Consider the following 19,033-nt stretch of genomic DNA (forward strand, 5'->3'; position numbering starts at 1 on the left):
CTGTTGGAGTGGAGAGGGGGGGGGGAGAGAATAGCAAAAAACCACAAAGCAGGTATGAAACAGTGTAATTGTGTACCTGTTCTTGCCATTTTTTCTGGGGGAAAAAAGGCAGGAAATAGTTTAAAATGGTGTACTTAATTTTATTCTCCATTCTAACAATATTAACAAGAACAAGTAATATCTTTAGTTAATAGCAGTCTCAACATCAAAAAAATATATATTATTTTTCAGTTACTTAGTTTTTAGTGTGGAGTGAGACAAATTGAAGTTGTAACTGCAGCTATATGGAAAGTCAACCCAAGGAGCAGTCTCATGTTGCATTTTGTATACCAACGTAGAGTGATGTAGCCAAGTGATTAATTGTAAACTCCTCTGACCTAGTTGTCATGCTGGAGCATAAAATAAATAGAACTGTAAAGGATTCTTTATAGCTGTACTTTAATTAAAAAATAATTAGTGATGCAGATGGAAAATGAATATCATACTGGATTAAAACTAAAATTCACGCTAATGTAATTCTAATAGTTTGATTTTTGAGTTATGTTTTTAGCTTAAAAAATACACCAAGTTTTAGAGGAATAATAACCTAGTGTTAGTACTGTAGTTCCCCAATTCCAACTGTTCCCCTGTATGCACTTGGAAGGTCAGGAATTGATCCACAAAAGTGTGCATTCAACTACAGTTGGTTAATAAGTTCTGCATCTGAGAGCCTTCGCTGTGAACTATTTACATAATGGTTATCACTGTATTAAGTGACAACTGGGGTGCACTCTGTATCTCTACATACTGAGGATAGAACTGCAAATGAAGGAAGGAAGAAATACTGTCTAATTTTGGCCCAGATCTGTAGTGTACAACCCTTATAGAATATACTTGTAGGCCTGTCATGGACTTAGCCAGGGATACACAAGTAATCTTATCTTTTCAGTTTTAGTTTCTAAATGTTTTCTTATTCCAGACTTCCTTGCCAGATAAATGGATTGGAAAATAGATTATTTGAAGATTGAATCCACTGATGTGACAGTTTTTCTCCAAATCAGTGGATTCTCCAATTAATGTGGAGCATTATGAATCAATGCATGAATACACTTATGACCTAAAACCTAAACAACAGGAAATTTTAAGGCAGTAAGAAACAAGGTTTTTATGTTCTATTAAATGGAGATATGGTTTTGGAATATCAAAACCTCAATTCAAATTGAGTAAGAATGATTGCAGGATGGATGGATGGAGACAAACTAGCAGGTGGTTGATTGTTGGAATAACTTTCCAACTGTTGTTGTGGATGTGGGTAATTTAAATAAATTCAAGGAAGGATGAGACAAATTATTGGAGGGTATGGACAGGTGATGTGGGAAGGTTTTTTTTTTTTTTTTTTTTGGTTGATGCTTTATAAGCTTGCATTCTTGAATCATATGCCACTACCAATACTGTACTAACTTGGAAATGGATAACATGATCAGCTGACAATACCAAATTGTAGAAATTTCAGAGAAAATATTAGAATTTACAGAAGTAAATTCTAATTTGTATTTGTTCAACGATAAAAACTTTAAAGAACATTTAAATAAAAGTTAACACTTCAAAACAGACTGAAGAAATAGATCACAAGTTAACACTAAAGAAACAATGATACAAGTGGTTGGTAGGAGAATTACAGTTCCATATGGATCACACATGATGATCAACTCAGAGGGAAACTATTGGAAACTGCCTGCTGTGCTGATGGAGCTAAACTAGAAGTGGAGTATTCCTCATTCTGAAGAAATTTTGTGTTTTTCAATTTTGCACAAGCTGAGGAGACTATTTAAAGAACCCTAATAAAGAATAGCTTTTGAAATACAGTCACCTGGTCCATGTGTTTAAGAGCAAAGTCTTGGCACAGCCTACTAGGCATTGATCTCTATAGCCAGCACAGAAAAACCAACAAATTCTTTCTCCCCCCAGTGGGTCTAAAGCAGTTAATATACAACCGGCCAGCCAGGCCAACTATTGCTAGAAAGAATCTAAATGATGACAATACAACTAGAAAGAAACTAGTTTTATTACCACTAGAAAAAACAATTTCTTCTTCAGCTTCAGAAACTTTTGGTTTAGCTCTATCAAGACAGAGGTGCCTCCATAGCCAGGTGGGCAGGAGCGGCAGTGCGTAGCACACGCTTTTTGATTAGACCGGGGTTCAAGCCCATGACCACCAAATATGGAGGATGCGGAAAGGTCAGAGAATGACCACCCCCATATCCCCGGAGCAATATAGCCTTAGTTGCTAATGCTCCTAAAAACCAAATAACAACAACAACAACAATCAAGACAGTGAGCAGTTTCGAACAGCTCCCTTTTCACCCTTGATGCAATCATTGCAATGCACATGATACTTGCATGGAACCCGAGTGGGCACTCTCATTCCCAGACTCTTTGTTTCTTTATGTTCAGCTAGTGTCTGTAAGTTTTAGGTTTTATTTAAATGGTTTTTTTTTTAATTTGTTTTTAGTGTTTTAAAGTTTTTTGCCATTGAGTAAATAAACCAACATTATTTGTGAACTTTTGAAACATCGGAATTTGTTTCATAATATCTCATGAATTTTCATAAATCAAAATACCTGATTTGTTTAAAATATTTATCCTGTATTTTTGTGCACTATCTCCAACATCTTCGAAAATGCCTGAATTTTGGAAGTGGTCTCTCTCTCTCACTCATCAGTGCTGGGATAATTGTTGATTTTTATTTTCTTAAATGACACTGATAATGGATAGTGTGATGTCAAAATCAGAAAAGTGGTTAATCATAAGAATGGTCAAAAAGTCACAGCTGTGTTATGCTTGGAGGGATTGAATTAAAAACAGGAAGAAAGGGACTTGACATTTGCTCCTAGGGACAGGGAAGCTATAATACCATTGTAGGGCTATGATTTTCTGTGTCTGAGAGGGAAAATTAATGTTAGTGAAATTTTTATGGTTATTAGTGCAAATTATCCATAAATTTAAATTTTGGTGGACGATGTATAGATTGGATCGTAAGAAGTTTATTTGGCAAATGACATGTTAATAATAATTGAAATATCCAGATCCATTTTTATATACTAGGTTATTTAAAAATATATATTTTTTTATATTTCGTCCATGTAATTTAATTTAATTTAATATTTTTCCATATGTTAATTCTATCAGTCCCATTTCTGATTAACATTTTAGAGGGCTGTTTGCATGGGGGGGAAGGGTTGTAATATTTTTGCTCAGGATTTTTTCTTTCTTTGGCTTTCAATGGGTAAGTACTATATTTCAACATACCCCTTTGGCAGATTTAGAGGTTGTTGAAATGCTGTTGCTTAATTGTTTCAGATGCTGGTGTCTTGTGGTTGTTGACAAGATGGGGCCTGATAGATGACCCCCCCCCCCTTTTTCCCATCATATTTTAATTTATTCAGTCCTTTATTTATTATTGTCATTTTAGATCACAAATCCAAAAAAACTGAAAAGCTTGTGCCAAAAAAGAGACAAGATCATCTTAACATGCTATACATTTTTTGCAATTCTAAAAATAATTCCTTTCAATTTCAATGCAGAGCAGTGTATGCGAGTAGATTATTGTCTTGTTTATTATCCTTACTATATGATTTGCAATGGGTTGCCTCTTATCCCAGAAGTTTCTAGCTTCACCCCTGGTGTTGTGCTTTGTCACCTGTGGACAGATTGCAGTAATTGCCAGAACAGCTACTAGGGTGCTGGTACTGCATTACAAATAAGGGAAAGTACTGATATTTTTTTTTTTTTTTTTTTTAAAGCAAATGATCAATGTCACTTTTTGTGGGAAAAAAATATTAACTTTTTTTCCTGTGCAAACTAATTTTTATGCTTTCTAATTTTATAGCAAATGTACATATGTCCTGCTGATATTATAATTTTTAGAAGAATTATTTATTGAAATTCATAATTTTCACAAATTTTTGTTCTCTGTTATTTTTAAAATTGCAGTATTTTACATTTATTTTAGTTACCGATGATGAAACATGTAATGAAAAAAAGCTTGTTGTCTATTTATTTGATAAATTTGCCTCACTTGTACAACCATTGAGATCCCAGGTCAGTAATAGTTTTTTTGCTCTTAACAAAGGAATAAGTAATTTGTTTCTTCAATTATTGAAATATGTTATTTAAATGACATTCTCTGTATTTTTACTAAACGAAAGAATATATTCCTTAAATTCAAGAATTATATTTTTTAAATCTTCTAAGCTTGATTTCTGTGCCAGGAAAAATAATGGAGTCAGTGGTTAAAGAAGTAACTTAGAATCATCATGAAAGGAATGCAATTATACAGCAACCACAGCACAGGCTTCTTAAGAGTAGATCTTGTTTGAAAATCTGATTAGCTACTATGAGGTAGTCACAAAGGAACCAGATGCGAAAATACTTTTTACATCATACATTTAGATTTCAGAAAAGATTTTTATGCTGTTCCTCATGAAAGACTGTAGTACAAATTGGAGCAGTGCAGCATTAGGGGCAAGTTACTGCTATTAAACAAAGATAGTTGAGTGACAGGAAACAAGGCGATTACTAATGGCTGCTTTTCATGGAGTAATGTTATTAGTATTGCCCTTAGTGGTTTGAAGTCAGGCTCCTTACTGTGTTTAGTATTTATTAATGATATTGATTAAGGCATTTCAAGTTTAGTATTAAAGTTTTCTGATGATACAAAAGTTGCCATAATGGTTAATGACAGTAATTAGGATATGCTGCTACAACAGGACCTAGAGAAATTAGGCAGATTGGCTAAGAATTATCAATTGAAGTTTAACATTGATAAATGCAAGGTACTGCACTTGGACAGCAGTAATCCCAAAATAATATATGAATTGGGCGAAATTACAGCCAACCTGTGGGAAACAAAGTTCTGGAGGTAATTGTACAATCCTACACAAAGTCTCCTGAGCAGTGCAGACTGGCTATTAGGTCAACTCATGAGGTTCTTCAAATGATATGCAAGAATTTTGCCAGCAGAGATAAAAAGATGATTATCCTGTTGTACACTGGCACTGGGGACCTTTGGAGTTGGCAGATTCTGTAAATTGAAAGTCTGGAAACTAGGCACTTGCAAGAAGATCTGATTGAACTGTTTAGGGCTGTAAATGGGTCAAGTATATTAAATGTTGATGGCGTCCATACTCTTTTTCAGATGATACACATGGGGGATATAAATTTAAACTAAAAGGATGGTTGCAGAATATAAGTGCATAAATTTGCTTTCAGCTAAAGAGCAATTGATTGTTGGAACAAACTTCCATGTGGTGTTGTAGATTTGGGTAATTTGAATAAATTTAAAGGAGGATTAGGCAAATTTAAGTGGGTTGTGTTATTTGTTTATTATTATTATTTTTTGGCTGATGCTGTATAAGCTTGCTTCTGAGTGGCATCATTTTGCCACTACTCAGACTGTATAAACAGTATTTAAGTTTCTAGGAGATAAAGCACTGCCATAAATAATTCTCATTTTAACATTGACAGAATATTTGTATCAAGCATTATCAAGAATATTTGTGTCAACTGTGAATATTATTATTATTATTATTATTATTATTAATGGCCATATGGTACAAGGAAGCCTGAGGCTTATGCTGCACCAGCCAAAAAAAAAAAAAAATTCCCAAGTTACCCCCTGAGAGAGAGAGAGAGAGAGAGAGAGAGAGAGAGAGAGAGAGAGAGAGAGAGAGAGAGAGAGAAGTAGAAAGGAATCACCAAGAAAGAGAAGAATGATGATATCCAGCTCAGGACCCTGGGTTTGCCAAGCCCATACTCACCAGATGTGAGCCCCCGGGGTTAATATGTTGTGTGATGATAGAGTATTGAATATTTGCATTGATGATGATAGAGTATTGAATATTTGCATTGATGATGATTATTCTGCTAATCAATTGATAATATGTCTTAAGTATTTCATGTGCATTAAACAGAGAGTAAAGAAATTGATTTCCAAGTATAATATATTTTTAAGAAATATTTCTTTTAAAAATAATAACTACATATTTTGTTACCTTAAAAGTGCAGAAACAAAATACAGAGGAAAAACAAAATGGGGCAACTCAAGTTAAAAAGAAGCAAATTTTTGTTTAGTTGCTGTTATCATTTACAGGCCATAGTCATGAAAGTAAAGATTTACAGAAAATTCATATATTGAAAAGATCTCTTAATTGAATATTTTCTGTTGATAAGGTTAAACAGTTTGATTCAGTCACTGTCAAATATCATACTTCAATGCCATTATCTTTTGGAATTATCCATAACTAATATATTTGCCAACTGCACCTGAAGTCAACAATAAAATAAAGCATGCTGATAATAGCTATCTCATCAGTTAGCTTTGCATTTCTGTCTCATTCATAACCTTAGTTCTGTAATACAAATGTTAGCATAAATTGTTATCATTCATAAAATAGCATTATCTAAAAATAATTTAAAACACTGTACCTCAGATTCAGCATGTCTGGCAACCCATAGCATGTAAAGCAGTTTTCAGTTGGGTTCAAATCACGACTATTTCCTGGCCACGATAAGAATCGGATATTGAAGTCTTGCATGAACATCTTCACCTAAAGATAAGAAAAAAATTGATAAAACAGTCAGTGGTTGAAAAAAAGTTAAATTTAGCATACTAGAAATTGTATTAAATGATTTTGTAGTGTTATACTAACCTTATGTGCAGTGTAGCAAGGTGCAAAGTCATGTTGGAAAACAGTTTAGTTTTCTGTTCCTTGAAAGAAGTCTCTGACAGAGGAGTCTCCTTTAAAATTTTTGTGTAGAAGCCACCATTAACAAAACCATTTACAAAATATATTCTGCTCACTCATTTGCTTATTATGCATCCCAAAACCATCTGGCACAATGGAAACTTTGCTATTGATTGAATACAGTTGGAGTGATAAGTTCTATTAGATTTATGCCAAATGTAGCATGATCTGTGGAGGTTAAATGTCGATTCGTCAGAGAATATTACACATTCCTTTGCTCATGTCCAATTAGCATGTTCTTTAGCCCAGGTTTTTGTCACTAAGAGCTTCTTACAATGATATTCTTTTAGACCACTCATCACAAGCGTTCATCAGACTTCTATCACTTGCATTTACCTCAGTGTGTTCCTTAGGTATGAGGAACTTGCATGATCTCAGAGCCATAGACACTTCAGGACTATATCTTGTGCTACAATACTTTTCTGTTTCATTCTGGTTCCAAATTTTCTTTTGATATCTTTGGTCTCACGTTTCATTTTAAATAATCTTGACACAGTAGACTGGTTACAACCAACTTTTGCAGCTATATGTTGACTAGAAAAACTTTCCTATTAAGAGCAATAATTATGCTTTTCTTCTTTGGAGTTAACTGAGTATATGCCATACCACTGCTGAAGAGAAAGTAAAGACAGATAGCAGCAGGTGGATGCTTTTATAAACAAGATGATTCACTACCGCTCTAATATTATATGATGATGTAGAGTCATACTAATTTTACAGAATTTTGATGCGGTATCATACTAATTTTACAGAATTTTGATGCAGTATCACATTAGTTTTAAAGAATGATGTAATAGTGTCTTAAGGAACACTAGAGAGTTAATAAGAAAATATTAACCTTTAAAATTATGATGCAATTTTTGTGGCTGCCACAAAAATTGCATCGCCTGTACTTCCCATTTCGCTTTTACATTTTTATATCATTTGGGCCTACTGATATTAAAATATTTTATAAAACATTATTTCTTAAATTCTTTAAAAAAAAGTTTAAAAATATCTGGGACCATTATAATTGACTTTGTGAAACAAATTCCCTTCCCTTCCCTTCTCTTTATTCTTGACATAGTTATTTCTTTGAATAAATCTCACGTGAATACGCTGATTACTGTTATTAGTAGTTCCATTACTTGATTTGTAATATTTTTTTGAATTACTGCTGATAACCAGATCAAGAATATTGCTTCTCTTGTTGCCTCTTTTAGTTATTGGTTTTGAAAGAAGATTCAGAAATCTTTTGCTGCGGGATGTGCTGCCAACCCATAAGTTCAGATAAATATTGGAGCAATACACAGACTAAAAGGTTAACAGTGGCCGCAGGCAGAGGCAAATGTGATTTTTGCACTGCTTCTATTAGAGTGAGCAGCAGCAGCATGGAAAGCAAGGCTATGGAGATTTCTGCGACTGTTGGGAGTCATAGTGGAACAAATAAATACAAGGGCTGAGTTAGGGTAACTAAGAGTAGAAACAGGTGCATGTATACTTGCATTGATGAGTTTGAAGTGCTAGTCAAGACATCAAAGGCAGATATTGTTGGAATATCAGAGATGTGGTGTCACACATAAAGGCGTCTCCGTAGCCAGGTGGGAAGGAGCAGCAGCAGTGCGTAGCACACGCTTCTTGATTAGACCGGGGTTCGAGCCCGTCACCACCAAATACGGAGGATGCGGGGAGGTCAGGGAATGACCACTGCATATCATGGAGCAGTATGGCCTTAGTTGCTAATACTCCTAAAAACCAAATAATAACAACAACAACGTCACACATAAGCAGTACAGAATTGGAATTTGGGGAGTGCAAATGTGATAGAAAGGGAGGAGAAAGGGAGGAGAGTTATGCAGGATAGAAAGGGAGGAGAGTTATGCTATTAGTTAAGAAACACATAAAATCTAAGGAAGTGCATCCAATGGATGTTGGTGGACAATGCAACGTTGAGTCTGTTTGGTGCGACATAAGCACTGGGAAAGGAAAAATGAGAGTGTGTTATATGCCTAACAAATCTGATGAGTATAATGAGCAGTTGTGCAGAGAAATAGAGTGGGCCAGTAAATCAGAATGTCTTATAATGGGGGATTTTAACTTTCCAGATATTGACTGGAACTTGTGGGTTGGTCACTTGCACACTAGCAAAACGTTTTTGGATTTCTTGGGCGACTGTTTTCTACAGCAGCATGTTCGAGAGGCAACGAGAGTGAGTAATACTCTTGATCTGATTATCAGCAGTGATTATTCATGCATTAAGAATTTGCAGATAAAGAACCACTGGGTAACAGTGATCACAAGGTACTAATAGGGGAATTACTTAAAGATGTAACTACCATCAAGGCCAAAGGGAAGGGCTTTTACTTTCGTAAAGGTTACTACAGAGGTCTCAGACAGTTTAAATTCTGTACAGTGGGATCAACTGATGATGTTACCAATGGTGAATTCTAAATGAGAAGCCTTCAGGGACTTAATCTTGAAGGCTATTAGGCTTTTCATTCCAACTGAGAAATACTGTTCAAGGTTTAGGTCTAAATGGATGTCAGATGAATTAATGAGGCTCGTGGCAGAGAAGAAGAATGTATGGGATGCATATAAATTATCAGGTGACACAGCTTGTCTGTAAGCAAGTCACAAAGGAGGTTAGGCAGGCGAAAGCAGATTACAAGAAATCTTTGGCAAAGAATGCAAAGAAAACAACAAAGAGTTCTTTAATTAGGTAAACTCTAGAAGGAAAGGGATGAATCAGATTGGACCACTTAACATAGATGGGTTGACTATTGATGATCATGCTCGGGTAGCTGACAAACTGAATGAGTATTTTGCATTTACATTCAACACATGAGGAATTATTTAGTGAGGGGAATGCCAGAAGTTTATCAAACTCTTACAGGGAGCTAAGTGATTTTGTAATAACTGAGAACAAAGTGGAGGAGAAATTGTTGAAGTTAAACATAAGGAAGGCACCTGGGGTGGATGCGATCTATCCAGTTATTTTAAAGGAATGAGCAAAGGAAATAAGCAAACCCTTACATAATTATGAGAACTTCCTTGGACTTAGGGGAGGTCCTTATGCACTGGAGGTGTCCAAATGTATCACCAATTCACAAATGGGGTTCACAAGGTGACACAAGTAACTATAGACCTGTTAGTTTAACTTGTGTTCTGGGAAAATAACAGAGTCACTAGTTAAAGAAGCATTACATGATCATCTAGACAAGACTGCAATAATAAATCAGACACAGCGTCGATTTGTTAAAGGGAGGTCTTGTCTAACCAATTTGATTGGATACTATGATGTAGTCACAAAGGAACTGAATGTCAAAAATAATTTTGATTTCATAAACTTGGATTTCAGGAAAGTTTTTGATACTGTTGCACATGGAAGACTGCTATACATATTGGAGAGGTATGGCATTAAAGGTAAGTTGCTACAATGGATAAAGGGATGGTTGAGTGGGAGAAGACAGAGTAGTAATCAATGGACTCTGCTCTTCGTGGACAAATGTTATTAGTGGAGTTCCCAGGGTTTGGTGCTGGGCCCATTTGTTTTGTGTATTCAATAATGATATTGATGAAGGTATATCAGGTTTAATGCACAAGTTTGCAGATGATACAAAGGTTGGCAGGGTTGTTAATGACAGTAAAGACTGTATGCTACTCCAAATGGATCTAGATAAGTTGGGCAAATGGGCTGAGAAGTGGCAACTGAAGTTTAACATTGACAAATGCAAAGTACTGCATATGGGTAGCAATAACCTAAGAGAAATGTACCAACTGTGTGGTACTGCACTCAGGGAGATGGAAAATGAAAAAGACCTGGGGTTGTGCAGTCAAATATGAAGTTCGCTGAGCAGTGAAGATGGGCTGCCAGGGCAGGTCATGGAATCTTGTCAATGATATATAGGAATTTTGCTACCGGGGACAGGGAGGTGAGTATCTCGTTGTACAACGCAATGGTCAGGCTACACCTAGAGTACTGCATACACATCTAGAGGCCTCATTTTAGGAAGGATGTAGAGTTGCTAAAACGAGTACAAAGAAGGGCAACAAGATTGGTGAGGGGAACAAAGGGGTGCTCTTACCAAGAAAAGCTTAAGTTCTGCAAATTGCAGCACCTGGAGAGTAGGCATCTGCGAGGTGATCTGATTGATGTGTATAAGGCGTTGAATGGGTTATGCAAGCTGAATGCTGATGGGATTCTTCTTCTTTCTCAGATTAAAATCCTGAGGGGGCATAGATTCAAATTGAGGAAAAGCAGTTGTAGAATAGATGTGCAGAAATTTGCCTTTAGCCAGTGGGTAGTTGATTGGTGGAACAGACTTCCATCTTTTGTTGTGGAAGTTGATAGCCTAAATAAATTTAAGGCTGAGCTGGACAGGCATTTGTAACGAATGGAGGGATGAAATGTGAGGGATTTTTTTTTTTTTTTTTTTTTTTTTTGGCTGATGCTGCATAAGCTTGCTTTCTTGCATCATATGCGTCTATTAATGCTAATATATGAAAAGTTAATACCCCATGATATGTGGTTTAGTGGTCCACTCTGTTTGGCTGTGCACTTGTTCATTATACTCATTGAATTCATTTGGCCTATAACGTACACCTACTTTCATTTTTGTTTTTGCAGGCAACTCATCCCTTCCAGTTGTGATGTTTTATAATTTGTGCTTCTTAACAAAGAGAATAACTTCTGCCCATCCTCTCATGTTTCTCTTTTTGGTACATGTGATCATGGTATATTGAAATTATGCATTCCAGTATTAAAGAAACACATTGTGTCTGATATTACCATAATGGCAGCATTTGATGACTTAACCCAGTGGTGCCCTATATCAGAGTGACATGTTTCTGATATTCCCATAATGGCTGAATTTGATGACTTAACCCAGTGGTGCCGACCGGGCTAGCCGGGTGGGTAAAGCGCCTGCCTGGCAACCCAAAGGTCGCGGGTTCAAATCCTGCCTCGGGCTTGGATCAAAGTACTGCAAAAAACCTTGGGAGGTGCACTATGGCCACAGAAGCCGATGCGCCAATAACTACCAAAAAAAAAAAACCCAGTGGTGCCCTATATCAGAGTGACATGTTTCTGATATTCCCATAATGGCTGAATTTGGTGATTTAACCCAGTAATACTCATTTATGTTGAGGGGCTGCATTCAGGTTTCTTGAAACTCCATGGGCTAGGTGAGGGTTTGTTTAATGTTGTATTGTTTTTCTCAATAAGAACTAATGAAGACACACGGTGACTTCTTTGAAAAATAAACTGAACTCAGTATTTACGCTTAACAAGAAAATTTTTTTAAAAATTTGTTCCGATAAAATTTGTTTAAGAGAATATGAGATGATCAAAAAATTTGGGGACTGACTTTGTATCTTGAAATTGTAGCATTGTAATGAGTTGTGATGTTGCATGCTCGGTGACCCATCCAGATACAGTAACGCATAAATTTCACATTTATCTGCAATCAGTCTGAATTAGCATGCATTGAATAGAAAGTGTCTTATGTGTTTTTCCCATTTTAAAATTAGCATTTTTATTGAGTAGCAAATTTGCTGACTCATTCTGTTGGGCTGTATAATTATTCATTATATTCATAACAGACATTTGGTCTGTGATGTACACCTATTCTTATTTTGGTTTTCCTGGTGCTTTATTATTATTAGTAGTGCTAGTATGGCAAATAATGCAAGGAAGCAAGATCAACAGAAGAGAGGGAAAAAAAAAACAGCAGCCAAAAAACACTACCTATCTCATCTGTCCATCCCATTTAATATTATGTCTAATTCTACCCTAAATTTATTCAAACTACACTCATGCACAACTCCAGTTAATAGCATGTTCCTACATCAGTTACTCTCTGGTTAAAAGCAAATTTTTCACATCAACGCTGCAGCCATCCTTTTTCAGTTTATGTCCCCTTCTGTGTGCTGTCTGAGAAAGAGTTGGATTACTATCATCATCATCGTTTACTCACTCCATTTAATACTCATTTCAATCAGGTCTCCTGAAAGTGCATAGTTTGCAAACTCAGCAGTTTGCAAAACCAAAGACTTTTATGGTAATAGAACTCCTTTATATTCTTGACTCATCTGGTTGCTATTCTCTGCATCAGTTTCAAGAGATCCACATCTGTATGCAGTACTCAAGATTATGGCCTAACCATCATCTTTTACAATGGAATAATCATTCCTTGTTTTGTCCCTTCTGGCAGAGTTGCTGTATATCATTGACAGAATCCCCCATGAGCTGTTCTGACAGCCTGTCTGCACTGTTCACAGAACTTCATGTCAGACTGTACAATTAACCCTAATCTCTTTTATTCTTCACCACCATGAGTGTGGTACCATCTAATTGGTAAGTTATTCTGGTATTACTGCTACCCATCTGCAGTGTCTTGCATTTAGCATTAGTGGATGCATATGATGCAAGAAACCAAGCTTATATAGCATCAGCAAAAAAAAAAAACCCTTCCCATTTCACTCATCCATCCATTCACTCCAAAGGTTTGTCTATTTCAGTCTTGAATTTATTTAAGCTCCCACAACAACAGATGGAAGTTTGTTCCAGCAATCAACCACCCGCTGGCTAAAGGCAAATTTCCGCACATCTATTCTACAACTGTCTTTCCTCAATTTCAATTTATGCCCACTCAGGTGTGTAATCTGAGCAAAAAGAAGAAACCCATCAGCACTGCTCAAACCATTCAAGGCCTTATAAATCTCACTCAGATCACCTCACAGGTGCCTAGTCTCCAGATGTCTAACCTGCAATTTGTAGAACTTAAGCCTATCTTTTATTAAGAGTAACAGAAACCCTTTGTTCCACAGTTGGCCTGAGAAATGTTGCTGCATGATAATGCTAAATGAGTGGGGGGAAAAGGGCACACATGTACCAACCACTTTGCTTATTGGAGGCTTGAAGTGGTGAAACCCATGTTTAGTCTCTAGAGCAAAGTTTCCGGCATCCCCCTCCCCCTCATACTTCTCCTTCAAACAATGCACGGTACTAAGTACTATAGGTTTTGATACCTTTCATGTTTGGGGTTTTCATAAAAAAAAAAAAAAAAAAAAAAAAAATCTCGTTGCCCTTTTCTGTACTCTGTACGTTCTAGTAGCTCAACATCTTTCCTAAAATGAGGCCTCCAGACTTCTATGCCGTATTCAAGGTGTGGCCTGACCATTGCCTTGTACAAGGGGATAATCATTTCCTTATCCCTGCTAGCAAAATTCCTATCTATTGTTGACAAGACCCCATGAGCTGCTCTTGCAGCCTGTCTGCACTGCTCAGAAACTTCATATCTGACTGCATGATTAGCCCCAGGTCTTTTTCATTCTCCGCTCTGAGTGTAATACCACACAGTTCATATGTTACTCTGGGGTTACTGCTACCCATCTGCCGTACTTTACATTTGTCAATGTTAAACTTCAGTTTAAAGTTGACAAATGCAATTTCAGTTTAAAATTGAAGTTTAACATTTAACAATGTTAAACTTCAATTTCCACTTCTCAGCCTTTTATCTGCCTAATTTATCTAGGAATTGCTGCAGTAGGGCACCTAGATTCCTGTCATTAACCATCCTTCCAACCTTTGTATCATCTGTAAAATTAGACAGTAAGTTTGATATGCTTTCATCAGTATTGTTAATAAATACTGTAAACAGTAAGGGGACCAGCTCTGACCCGCTGAGGGACTTCACTATAACATTAGTCTAAGAACAGTGTTCCCATTTATAACCACCTTCTGTCTTCTGCCACTCAAAGGCGCCTCCGTAGCCAGGTGGGAAGGAGCAGCAGTGCGTAGCACACGCTTCTTGATTAGACCGGGGTTCAAGCCCGTCACCACCAAATACGGAGGATGCAGAAAGGTCAAGGGAATGACCACCGCATATTCCCGGAGCAATATGGCCTTGGTTGCTAATGCTCCTAAAAACCAAACAACAACAACAACAACAACAACTGCCACTCAACTATCCCTTTATCCATAGCAGTAACTTGTCCTTAATGCAACACTTATTCAATTTTTACAGAAATCTTGTATGAAACAGGTGTCAAAGGTTTTACTAAAATAGAAATATATGATGTCAAAATTATTGTTTGCATTTTTCCTTTGTTACTGTGTCTTTGTAGCTAATTAGATTGGTCAGACAGGATTTGCCCTTAACAAACCCATGCTGTGATTTCTGTATAATTCCATTCACATTAAAATGATCCTTCAATACCTCTTTAACCACTGATTCAATTATTTTACTGATACAGAAGTCAAGTTTATAGAACTATAATATAAATAGAAAGAGTGCAAGAATATTTGCTGATGCTATCGAGGCAGTGTTAAGTGGGTCGGAAAACTGCTAGCTTGGGGGGACACAAAGACTAATAGATTAACAGTAGCCACTGGCAGAGGTGAAAGTGATTCTTGCACTGCTTCTATTGGAATGAGCAGAAGCCTGAAAAACAAGATGCAGGATATTTCAGAGACTGCTGGGAGTCATTGCAGTACAAGTAAACACATGGCTTATGTTAGGGTAGCTAAGAATAGAAACAGGTGCATATATACTTGCGTGTACACCAATGCTAGGAGTTTAGTAAATAAATTTGAATTTGAGGCAGATATTGTTGGGATATCAGAGATGTGGTGTCACACAGACATAAGGAATGCAGAACTGGAATTTGAGGAGTACAACATCTACAGGAAGGATAGACAGGATAGGAAGGGAGGAGGGGTTATGCTATTAGTTAAGAAACACATAAAATCCAAGGAAGTTAAGCCAGTTGACATCACTGGACAGTGCAGTGTCCAGTCAGTTTGGTGTGACATAAGCATTGGGAGATCAAAATTGAGAGTAGGAGTGTGCTATAGGCCTAATGACTCTGATGAGTATAATAAGAAACTGTACAGGGAAATAGAGTGGGCCAGTAAATCAGAGAGTGTTATAATGGAGGATTTTAATTTCCCAGATATTGACTGGAATTTGTGGGCTGGTCACTCACACACTAGCAAGGCTTTTGTGGATTTATTGGATGATTGTTTTCTACATCAGCATGTTCGGGAGGCAACTAGAGGGAATAATACTCTTGATTTGATTATCAGTAGTGATTCTTCATGCATTAAGAATCTGCAGATAAAGGAACCACTAGGTGGCAGTGATCACAGTGTGCCGAAGTGGGATTTACTCAAAGAGTTAACTACCATTAGGGGTAAAGGGAAGAGTTATTGCTTTCGTAAAGGCAACTACGATGGTCTGAGACAGTATTTAAATTCTATACATTGGGACCAACTGATGATGTTACCAACAGCAAATTCAAAATGGGAAGCATTCAACTAGTCTTTACATACCAACTAAGAAATATTGTTCAAGGTTTAGGCCTAAATGGATATCAGATGAACTAATGAGACATATGGCAGAGAAGAAAAATGCATGGGATACATACAAATTAACACGTGACACAGAAGCCTATGATAGATACAAGTTGATCTGTAACCAAGTTACAAAGGAGGTTAGGCAGACGAAGGCAGATTACAAGAAATCATTGGCAATGGATGCAAAGAAAAACAGCAAAGAGTTCTTTACTTATGTAAACTCTAGTAAGAAGGGGATGAATCAGATTGGTCCACTTGATATCGATGGGTCAACTGTTGATGATCCTGCTCAGGTAGCTAACAAACTAAATGAATATTTTGCATCGACATTCACACATGAGGAGTTATTCAGCAAGGGGAATGCCAGAGGTGTATTCAACTCTGGCAGTGAGCTAGAGAATCTTGTAATAACTGAGAGTAAAGTGGAGGAGAAATTGTTGAAGATAAACACAAGAAAGGCACCTGGGGTGGATGGGATCTATCCAGTTATATTAAAGGAGGCAGCAAAGCAACTAAGCAAACCCATAGCCATAATTATGAGAGCTTCCTTGGACTCAGGGGAGGTATCCACAGACTGGAGATGTGCAAATGTGACCCCAATTCACAAAGGAGGATCAAAGGGCGACACAAGTAATTATAGACCTGTGAGTTTAACTTCTGTTCCAGGAAAATTAATGGAGGCACTGGTTAAAGAAGCACTGCAGCATCATCTAGACAAGACTTCAGTTATAACTCGGACACAGCATGGTTTTGTTAAGGGGAAGTCTTGCCTGACCAACTTGATTGGATACTATGATGCAGTCACAAGAGAACTGGATGCAGGGAATAACTTTGATATTATATACTTGGATCTTAGAAAAGCTTTTGATACTGTTGCACATGGAAGACTGCTGTACAAATTGGAACAGTGTGGCATTGGAGGCAAATTGCTGCTATGGATAAAGGGGTGGTTGAGGGGGAGAAGACAGTGAGTGGTAATTAATGGACACTGCTCATTGTGGACTAATGAGCTTTGACTTGTGGACTAATGAACTAAATTTTGGGGAATACAATGTGTATAGAAAGGATAGACAGGACAGGAGGGGAGGAGGGTTTATGCTATTAGTTAAGAAACACATAAAATCCAAGGAAGTGAAGCTAGGTGTGGTCTGACCACTGCCTTATACAAGGGAATAATCACCTCCTTATCCCTGCTAGAAAAATTCCTGTATATCATTGACAATACACCATGAGCTACTCTTGTAGCCCGTCTGCACTGCTCAGAGAACTTCATATCTGCCTGCACAATTACCCCCAGGTCCTTTTCATGCAGCAGCATAGTGTCAGTAGTGTCCTTGACAACCCTGCCAACCTTTGTATCATCTGCAAACTTGGACATTAAGCTTGATATACCATCATCAATATCATTTATAAATACAGAAAACAATAATGGACCCAACACTGAGCCCCGAGGGACTCCACTAATAACATTAGTCCACGATGAGCAGTGTCCATTGATTACCACTCTCTGTCTTCTCCCCCTCAACCACCCCTTTATCCATAGCAGCAATTTGCCTCCAATGTCACACTGCTCCAATTTGTGTAGCAGTCTTCCATGTGCAACAGTATCAAAAGCCTTTCTAAGATCCAAGTATATAATATCAAAGTTATTCCCTGCATCCAGTTCTTTTGTGACTGCATCATAGTATCCAATCAAGTTGGTCAGGCAAGACTTCCCCTTAACAAAACCATGCTGTGCCTGAGCTATAACTGAAGTCTTGTCTAAATGATCTTGCTGTGCTTCTTTAACCAGTGCCTCCATTAATTTTCCTGGAACAGAAGTTAAGCTCACAGGTCTATAATTACTTGTGTCAGCCTTTGATCCTCGTTTGTGAATTGGGGTCACATTTGCACATTTCCAGTCTATGGGTACCTCCCCTGAGTCCAAGGAAGCTCTCATAATTATGGCTAAGGGTTTGCTAACTTCCTTTGCTGACTCCTTTAATATAACTGGATAGATCCCATCCACCCCAGTTGTGTTTATCTTCAACAGTTTCTCTTCCACTTTACTCTCAGTTATTTCAGGATTCTGTAGCTTACTGCTAGAGTTGAATACACCTCTGGCATTCCCTTGCTGAATAACTCCTCATGTGTGAATGACGATGCAAAATATTCATTTAGTTTGTTAGCTACCTGAGCAGGATCATCAACAGTTGACCCATCAATATCAAGTGGACCAATCTGATTCATCCCCTTCCTTCTAGAGTTTACATAAGTAAAGAACTCTTTGCTGTTTTTCTTTGCATCCCTTGCCAAGGATTTCTCGTAATCTGCCTTCGCCTGCCTAACCTCCTTTGTAACTTGGTTGCATATCAACTTGTATCTATCATAGGCTTCTGTGTCATGTGTTAATTTGTAAGTATCCCATGCATTTTTCTTCTCTGCCATATGCCTCATTAGTTCATCTGACATCCATTTTGGCCTAAACCTTGAACAATATTTCTTAGTTGGTATGTAAAGCCTAGTAGCTTCCAAGATAAGTTCTTTCAATGCTTCCCATTTTGAATTTGCTGTTGGTAACATCATCAGTTGGTCCCACTGTATAGAATTTAAATACTGTCTCAGTCCATCGTAGTCGCCTTTACGGAAGCAATAACCCTTCCCTTTACCCCTAATGGTAGTTACCTCTTTGAGTAAATCCCACTTCAGCACACTGTGATCACTGCCACCTAGTGGTTCATTTATCTGCAGATTCTTAATAATGAAGAATCACTGCTGATAATCAAATCGAGAGTATTACTCCCTCTAGTTGCCTCCCGAACATGCTGATGTAGAAAACAATCATCCAATAAATCCACAAAAGCCCTGCTAGTGTGTGAGTACCCAGCCCCCAAATTCCAGTCAATATCTGGGAAATTAAAATCTCCCATTA

The 19,033-nt window shown here is 37.2% G+C and overlaps 1 protein-coding gene across 1 annotated transcript in view; it reads left to right on the forward strand.

Annotated features, from left to right (window-relative positions):
* The window catches only part of LOC150086944 (protection of telomeres protein 1-like), a 186,486-nt gene that overhangs the window by 43,934 nt on the left and 123,519 nt on the right, over window positions 1-19,033 (forward strand). Inside the window, exon 3 of the mRNA XM_090372328.1 lies at window positions 3,992-4,080. Coding sequence (XP_090228454.1) covers window positions 3,992-4,080 — 89 coding nt within the window. The remainder of the gene's footprint in view (window positions 1-3,991; window positions 4,081-19,033) is intronic.

The sequence above is a fragment of the Mastigoproctus giganteus genome, chromosome 4 (genome assembly GCF_048544385.1).
Source record: "Mastigoproctus giganteus isolate SK-2022 chromosome 4, ASM4854438v1, whole genome shotgun sequence".
NCBI classification, from domain to species: domain Eukaryota; kingdom Metazoa; phylum Arthropoda; class Arachnida; order Uropygi; family Thelyphonidae; genus Mastigoproctus; species Mastigoproctus giganteus.